This window comes from Marmota monax, unplaced genomic scaffold (assembly GCF_021218885.2).
Source record: "Marmota monax isolate L192 unplaced genomic scaffold, Marmota_monax_Labrador192_F-V1.1 WCK01_AAM20220418_F8-fsc00161, whole genome shotgun sequence".
NCBI lineage: Eukaryota > Metazoa > Chordata > Mammalia > Rodentia > Sciuridae > Marmota > Marmota monax.
In genome coordinates this window covers 1,836,538-1,845,997 of record NW_026693511.1, presented here as the reverse complement: position 1 = coordinate 1,845,997, position 9,460 = coordinate 1,836,538, and the positions used below count along the sequence as shown (strand labels likewise).

At 33.7% G+C, this 9,460-nt stretch overlaps 1 protein-coding gene across 1 annotated transcript; it reads right to left on the bottom strand.

The window, feature by feature from the left end:
* Window positions 1–1,208: 1,208 nt before the first annotated feature.
* Window positions 1,209–4,171, bottom strand: LOC124102241 (eIF5-mimic protein 2-like). Its single transcript, XM_046458458.2, is given in 2 exon segments — window positions 1,209–3,503; window positions 3,506–4,171. Coding segments are annotated over 2 exon segments (1,257 nt in total). The 5' UTR covers window positions 4,062–4,171; the 3' UTR covers window positions 1,209–2,802.
* Window positions 4,172–9,460: the final 5,289 nt, after the last annotated feature.

Below are 9,460 nucleotides of genomic sequence, written 5' to 3'. Positions count from 1 at the left end.
TATTGACTTATAAAGTTAAGATGTTAACATCAAGTAATCTTAACGCCTAACTCTTGTTTATGTTTTCATAAAGTGGTAAACCAGATATATGTACAAAGGTCTAAGTAAGTAATATAGAAGATTTGCGTAAATAGAGAACAAGTTTGTCTGTAACTAAATTGGTTATAAATATATGGAATAATTCATTAAATCATTGGCCAAGCAATACTACTGACTCATTTTTACCCATCAATTAAAAACATTTGAGGCTTTCCCCTTAGAGCAAACATTGTTGTGCTAATATAAACCAAAATTTTAACCTATACATTGAGATGATAAGAACTTATTAAAGCATTAATCTACTTTTGTTCCAATAGAACAATAATTTATGTGTGGTAAGTTTTATTACTTAAAAAAGGGCTAATTTTTAAGAAATTAAGATTCATACATTTCTACTTAAATAAAAAATATTTTCTAATGCCATCTAAATTCCAAATTTCAAACTTCTCTTTAAAAGCTAAATTTAATTGATTTAAAAACATCAATATAATTAAAATAATTGTTACTAATTCTTATATATCAATTGTCTCTCTATTTCCTAAATATATGATTTTGTATAATTATATAAATATATTATAGAGCTTATATGTTACTCTATACAGTGGGAAGTAGGTTTAGCTATATTTTTAAAAGACAATGGAGAGATACTAGCTTATTTAAAGGGTAACATTATAAGATATAAAAATGTTTTAACATCTTCTCTCAAGAAGGGTTTAAAGGTTCTCTTAATTTGTCCATTTCATATTCTAGATATAACATTAAAATGGGTCAACTAGTTTTTATTGACCCAAAGGATTACATACCAAAGTTTATAAACTGATACTCAAATGAGAAACTGAAATTAATTACAAGATTAAAACACCTTATCTAACTTTTGCCAAGGGACCCATTGTTAGAAATTAAGGGGTATACATAAAAATCTCATAACATTCTACTGTCCATAGATAACTACTGTAATATCTAACACAAAAAAAACCTAATACATAGTCTTCTAAACTGTTTTCTATACATATTTTATATAAAAATAGGATCATATTGATATTTTCAAAACTTATAAAATCATTTTAAATTGTACATTGTTAATGCTCTTTTACAATGTTACTTTTTTTTTATTAGACATTGGTTTTATTTATTTATTTATTAATTTTTTTGTAAGGATGGACTTTATTAAAAAAAAAAAGTATTTTGCGGACTACAAATTACAAAGTAAAAGCAGATCACTATGTAGAAATCTAGTGAATACATTTTGCCTGCACAGGAAAACTTTATCAAAGTTATTCATTTAACAAAATCACCCCATTCCCACAATGTTATCTGTTATAATGCTCTTCTTAAGGTCACTATAACTTTATTTCAAATTATATTACACGTTATTCCCTCAAGATGAATGTTTAAATACCAACTTCTTGGCTAATAAGAATGGCACCTTCAAAAGGGGTAATTTCCACTCAATCTCTGGTGGCATTATTCCAGGCTAGTTTCTTTCTATTAAAAAATCCTTCAAAACATTCACTTATAACAATGCCTTTCCACCCAATGTTGTAATATTTTCCCATTAATGACTACATACATGGATGGGCAGCAGCAAGAAAATAAAAAGATGAAAAATTAAAAGGCAGCCATTAAAATAAATGGATTAATCACATAGAAGAAATATTTGGCTCATGGCAATTAAGAATTGGCAACTAGGGTACATTAACAGCCAGATGCTTGAGTCATTACTGAATGTACTAAGAGAATGAAGCCAGTCCAGTACGACCAAGTGAGAATATATAATTATTGAACTCCATTCTTTGGAACAAATGCACTAAGCCAAAAGGAAATATGTTAAATTCAGATCCCCAATTAGAACATGCTGACTCTTAACATTCTCAACAATTTTATGGGGGTCTGTAACAGTCATTTCCTCTATTCACACTTTTTTAGAAGTCCTTTCATATCAATCTAAGGGTATTCTGAGCACAAAATAAGACTTCTATGGTACATTTGAAAATGTTCATATGAAAAGAGTATCCATTTGTTTTGCCTAGAAAGATACAAACTGAATGCAGAAGTTTCTCAATGGGAAAAGTTCAATTTTCTTCTTCCTACCATCTCTGACATATGAGATTCCTCAAACTTCAAGTTTGTTCTCCATAGCTTCACTAATGATGAAAAACAGAGAGCAAACAATTGAACTTAAGGACATCTGGGATTAAAAATACAAGTAAATGTTAACATGCAAGCAATGGTCCAAATACTCAGGATCATGTTAATGAGTTCAATTACTGTGTAAGAGACTTTCATTGATGAATAGGGCTCTAGGCATACCAAGTTATCACACAAACCATTGCCTTTTGAGACTTTGGATACTTTTACAGTTTAATTTGCAAACATAATTTTTATAACAAATTATTTTTAACCAAATCATATCTTGAAAACTGTTTATATATAGAAAACCCAGGGAATAAAGTGAACTGTTCATTGTGGAAGGCCTTAAATTACATTATCACAGTAGAAAATACAGGAGGTAGAAGATAACTGAAAAGACTAATGCAACATTAGATTCAAATCTATAGCTCCTGCAGCTACTTAAAACATGGTTTTAGAAACTAAACCCAACATTTCCAGTAACCATAGAAACAGTTAAAATAAAATTTGCCATGAAAGCCCTTATATCATGCTTGATATAGGGAGGTAGGAAGATGTAAGAACCAGGACACATGAGACATGACATTTTATCTACAACTCCTGTTTGCTTTACTGAGGATGTAGTTTCAAAATTCAGTCACCTTCTTCAGCTTCAGACTCAGATTCTTCTTCAGCATTTTTGAGCCATTCAACAAACTTTTTCATTTGTTCAAGGAAGACACTTTTCCCCTTTGCAACATGTGCATCTTTATACCACTTCAGAATCGGCTCTTCACTCAGGACTTCAGCTTTATAAAAAAGCACCACTATTTTCTGGAAGGCTTTCATGAAATGAATGTTGTCATAGCAATACTCCTGAATCTTCAGTAACAGAGTCAGCTCAGACTGACCTTGAGTAGTAAAGGCAGCAAGTAGAGGGCTGTATTGCTTCAAGTGCTTGATGGCTTGCTCTGCTACAAGCTCCTCTTTTTTGTTCCACTCCACGGTGCTCATTACACTTGACCAGACTATCCCAATGACAACTGGTTCTGGGATGTTGTTTCTTTTCATCTCTTCCTTGACATATAAAATTATATCCTTAAATGGATCGCCACGGGACATCTGTTCTTGAAGTTCTTTCTGGAGCTCCTTGCGAGCTCCTATGGTCTGTTGATTCCGAACATACTCTGAAAGCTCTTTCAAGCCTGCCTCAGTAAAATACTTTGTGAAGTGTTCAACGCTTTGCTTGTTGGCAGGAAAAAGTTCCATCAGTCTGTTATCCATGCTGACTTTCCTAAGACTTGCAGCTACTGCATTGATGTCTTTTTCATTTATCCATGATTTAAAGAGTTTTCAGCAAAAGCTGCTGAAACTCCTTCTTTAACCAAATTCTCATTATAAAGGCTATTAAGAATGGATGCATTAAGTGTTCCATTAGCCAGAAGAACACCAGTCAACATAGCCAGCTTGTTCCTCTCCGACTCTGAAAAACCCTTTAAGAACAACAGCAGCTTTTTTACTTCATCTTCAAAACCTTTCTCCAGGTATTTGTAGCGCCTGATTAACTTGTTAAAAACCTGAGCAAATGCTTGCATGGTCTCTAGGTCTTCTTGTGCTGCAAACACGCAGACATGTGTACGCATCATGTCATCTGCCAGTGTACCACCTGGGGCCAGCATTCCACCAGCCACCAGAATGTCAAAGAGTGTTTCTGCATATCTGCGATAGTCAAGTTTTGCTCCAGAAGCATCAAGAAACTTAGCTACTGCTTCCAAATCAGTACCAGTTTCAGTTAAGCTTTGAATAATACAGTCTTGAAACTGAGTAGGGTCAAACCTCTCTTTTTCATCTCTTTTTCTGGTTTTAAAACGCTGGCCTGATAGCGTTGGCTTTTGCTGCTTTTGATTATTCATAAAAGACACCCGAATTTAAGGCGAAGAGAAAAGAGCCAGAAATCCCCGATGTGGCGGCAACTGCAGCGGTGTCTCCTCTGCGATCGGAACTAACCTAGACATTGGTTTTATTTGATTGAATAATTCTAGGTCAAGTCAGTATTTCCAACCACAAGTGCTAACGTTTATTCATTCATCAAACTTACAATGTTACTTTTAATACCAATTTTTTATCATATTATTTCTTTATCAAAACCTATGTTAAACACTTAATCTTACTACTTTAAAATCAAAATTATAAAGATATTCACACAGCTGTATCTTTGTACATAAAAATTGTTTCACCATAAGTCCCTTGAGATGTCATTGCTGGGTCAATTCTAAATTTTTCTAAATAATTTATTAAATCACTATCCCAAGCAATAGTACTGATTCACTTTTACCAATCAATATTTAAAGTACTGATTCCCCAAACTTAGATCAACATTAGACTTAAAGATAATAAAAATTTTTTCTAAATTGGTAAGTAAAAGACTATTAATTCTTTTATTTCATTTCTCATTATTAGTAATAAATATTTTTTCCTATGCTCACTAAACATGTATATATATTTTCTTCTACAAAGGATGTCTATTTATGTCTTCTATACCTTTATAGATGCCACCTTTCATAAGGTAAAACTCTGCCTCTCACTTCATTAAAGTACCCATCCAAGATCATTTAAAGTTAGGTTCATAGGACTATACTAGGCCACTATTTACAATTTAAGACTAATGATACTCTAGCATATATCAACTTTTTCTTCAATTTTAAATAAAAAAGAGGGAAAACAGAACCCTACATGTCCTGCTAATCTCATAAAATTCTTAAAAATTTCTTTAAGTCATGACACCAAAAGTCTTACTGTTGCTGAGCAACACATGGAACAATAGGATAAATCAGATTTCAAAGGATAGACTCTAAAGCTGTCATCTTGGAAACGGCTGAAAAACTTGACACAGGAAGGTAAATCTCCAACTACAGTGTTTTTAGCTATGCATGCCTTGACTTCTATGGACCCATTCCCCAAGTCCACCTTTAATGTACCTAGCAATGTGGACTGGAGAATCCATCCCAGTGTTTACTGATGATACTCATATGATGGGTGGTTTTGCAGATACTCATATTATACCCATCCATGTGACTGGATTTAAGTATACTGGCTAGAGTAGGAACCTAAGTATATTTTGGTCCCATAATAAATATACTGGCTATTGAAAGGCAACTTTTGAGGAAAGGACAACATAGGAAGAACCTAGACTATCCAATTATACTGGTCCTTAGGATTTAGGGTTATATTTGACAGTTATTAAAACGGAATGATTATTGAAATGGAATTTTCCCATAACAAGCCAGTTATTTCCATAGAATATCCACCAATATTACTGCCCTAATCATTCTGCAATAGATTTTGGCATCTTTCCTAAATGAATGAAGTGTACAATGCTTTGCCAGTACAGAGGTGATAAATATGTTTTGAATTGACTTCAAAAAATTGATAAAAGGGTTATATCATGATACCTCTTCCTACAGAAAGTCCAAAGTCAGGAGGACTTAATGTAGAAGAACTACCACTAAATGTGTTCCACTTTTACTTTTTAAAAGAAATTTGCAAACAACTGTGTTTTAATTTGGATCATTTAGTAAAAGATCTAAGAAACTAGAAATATAATCGAGTTATCTAAAACTATTTTCAGAATAAAAAAATGAGATTAGATACACTATAAAAATCCATATTATTTAGATTACTTCCTGTATTATTTACAGTCATATAATGAAGGCCAAATTAAATCCTGGCAAACTAATATTACACTAGAAAGATTAATAACTCACATTTGGATTTATAACAGTCATTTCTTATTTGATGATAATTTGGAGCATATATATATCATGTGTATATCATGCATATATCATAAATATATCATATATATATATATATATATATATATATATATATATATATACACACACACACACATGTAGTTGTAGATGGACAGAATGCCTTTATTTTTATGTGGTGCTCAGGATTGAACCCAGCACCTCACACATGCTAGGTGAGTGCTCTGCCACTGAGCTACAACCAACCCCAGCCACTATATTTATTTCAGGTTTATATCTGTCTCCATATTTACTATATTTATGGACAAAATCCATTCTCTTTTCTCTATGACCCCTGAAATTTTCTTTGGTAATTTTCTAACTTTCAAGAAAGATGATATTCAAAAAAGATCTCTGGCATTTAATTGTTGCCTCATTTTCTCCATCTTACAAATGGCCCCATATCTAACTTTATATGCAGGAAAAACAAGGTGGTTTCCTGCTATAACCTTCAAGCCTATATTTAATTCTCTTATGTTTTAATAATTGGAGTTATAGAAATAAAAAAAAAAGGATAATAGATATCCTGTAAATTGTAAAAAACATAATCTAACTAAGCTAATTTTCTTAATAAGTTGGCTCAAAATATTTCTAAAGACCTATGCAATCAGGTAAATATTAATAAGAGCTTACAACTAGATTAAATATTCTAAAAGCTATTATTATAGGTATCAATAATAAGCTTTCTACTCTCAAATTCAAACAAAGGCTTAAATGCCATGCTAAATATAAGTAAGCCTGTATTACTGCAGTCAAATTTCATGCTTCCCAATGAAATTTGGAAAAAATTAGAAATCATCTGATGGATGTTTGGCATAGCAATAATAATGGCTTAAACCTCATGGGGATACATCAGGACACCTAGGATACTTAAAAAAGCAGGACCAATCTCATGGGCCCTACATCTCTAGCTGGTTGATTGGCTCCCATCCTAAAAACATGTTAAACCATTCTACATGGTATATTATTGGAATGATATGTTTGCTACTAATTCTCTTTTGTATTGTGATAATAGGTTGTTACACCCTCAGAACAAGAATCTGGGAACTTGAAATAACTGCTCATCATTTACATTTGCCAAGTAAAAAGGGAATATTCAGGAAGCCATCCATGAATTACTTGAGGGTCTTCTCTTGCTATTGTAGCCAGGGAGATTTAGGTTTGGCATTGCAAACTATCTCAGCTCACTCATGGAAGATCTCATGGTAGCTCCAGAGATGGATGTAACCCATTGGGAACTGTACAGCCTACCTTTAACCTTTTTTGGTGAAGAACATTCTATGGAAGGCCTTTGATGTTTCTCGATATAAATAAAGCAGGTATAGGCTCCATTTTTCCTTAGAATAGAAGCTTGATCTGTATGATTGGCTTGCCTGTCCTGTCCCTGCTTTTGAGACTATTTTCTGTGTCCTGTGGTTTCTTTGTCGTTCTATTTTTTCTAGCTTTTATTTCTCAGCCAGTCCATTCCACTGAGGGGAACCCCATTCCCACCGCCCATGCTGGATGTGGGTGGGAGTTATGCTTACAGATTTTGCAAAAAGAGAATTCAGTAAGGGCCCAGCATTTCAGCTGGGAAAACTGGAGGCTGGAGTTGACAGCTGTGCAATGGAATTATCACAAGTTGCCATAATTCAGTAGTCATAAATGGTTGTTGAGCAACTGAAATAAGACTAGTCTGAATCAAGATGTGATGAGTCTAAAATGTATATCAGATTTTGAAGACTATGAAAAAAGAAACTAAAACCTCAACTTTTAAAATATTAATTATATGCTGCAATGATATTTTGGATGTTTGATTAAGAAAAAATGTATAGGACTGGGGCTGTAGCTTAGTGGCACAGTGCTTGCCTAGCATGTGTGAGTCACTGGTTGATCCTCAGCACCACATAAAAATAAACAAAATAAGGGCATTCGGTCCATCTACAACTATAAAAAATTAAAAAAAAAATATATATATATGTATTTTTTTTGGTAGCAGGAATTGAACCTTGGGGCAGTAAACCCTGAGCCACATCCCCGCCCTTTTTTTAAAAAATTTTGAGACAGTTTGTTAAGTTGCTGAGGCTGGCTTTGAACTTGTAATCTTTCTGCCTCAGCTTCCTGAGCCTCTGGGATTACTTGTGTGTGACACCATGCCTGGCTAAATTAAATACATTAAAATTGATTTTTAAATGTGGTTAACTAGAATGTTTCAAGTTATGTATGTGACCCATATATGTATATTATTTACATTTTTTTAGTTTTGATTTTATTTTTTTAAATACACGACAGCAGAATGCATTACAGTTCTATTATACATAGAGCACAATTTTTCATATCTTTGTATATAGAGTATGTTCACACCAATTCATGCCTTTATACATGTACTTTGTTTTTTTTTGCATTACAATTCTTATTACACATAGTATATATGTGTAATATATTTTTTATATCTGTTTTATATCTGTTTATATCTGTTTATAAAGTATGTTGACACCCAATTCAAGTCTTCATACATGTACTTTGGATAATGTTGTCCATCACTTTCCACCACCCTTGCTAATCCCCTGCCCCTTCCCTTTCCCTCCCTCCCCTCTTCCCTATCTAGAATTCATCTAATCCTCCCATCTCCCCCTCCCTACCCCATTATGCCTCCTTATATCTGAGAAAACATCCAACATTTGTTTTTTGGAATTGGCTAACTTTGCTTAGCATTATCTTCTCCAACGCCATCCATTTACGTGCAAATGCCATGATTTTATTCTCTTTTAATGCTGAGTAAAATTCCATTGTGTATATATGCCACATTTTTTTTTATCCATTCCTCCACTGAAGGGCGCATCTAGGTTGGCTCCACAGTTTAGATATTGTGAATTGTGCTGCTATAAACATTGATGTGGCTGTGTCCCTGTAGTGTGCTGTTTTTAAGTCCTTTGATCTGAAGACAAATTTAGTGGTTGATACTTGGCCAGTACCTCAGCTACTTCTGATGAACAGGAACACCACACACGTGGCTTTTTTTTTTTTTTTTTTTTCCCTGTTTTAGAGATCCTGGATCTCCCTATGTTGCTCAGTTTGTACTTGAACTCTTGGATCCAAGTGATTCTTCAGCTTCAGGCTCCTGAATTTTGCTGATATTATAGGCATGTTCTATCATGCCTAGCTTTACACATGGCTTTTCAGTATGGCTACTTGGGCTTCCTCATGTTATGGCAACTGGGTTCCAGAGAAACAGTGTTGCCTGTTTTTTTTTTTTTTTTGGTGGGGGGCACTTAACCACTGAGCCACATCCCCAGCCCTTTCTATTTTTTATTTTGTCACAGAGTCTAAGTTGGTTAGGGTCTTGCTATATTGCTAAGGCTGGCCTTGAACTTGCCTGTTGTGACCTAGCTTTAAAAATTGATGTCACTTCCTTTGTAATCAAATCAACCCAACTTCATGTGGGAGGAAGCATAGACCATACTTCTTGGGAGGAGTATCAGAGGCACATTTCAAGAAGAGCATATTGAATGGGAGATATTATT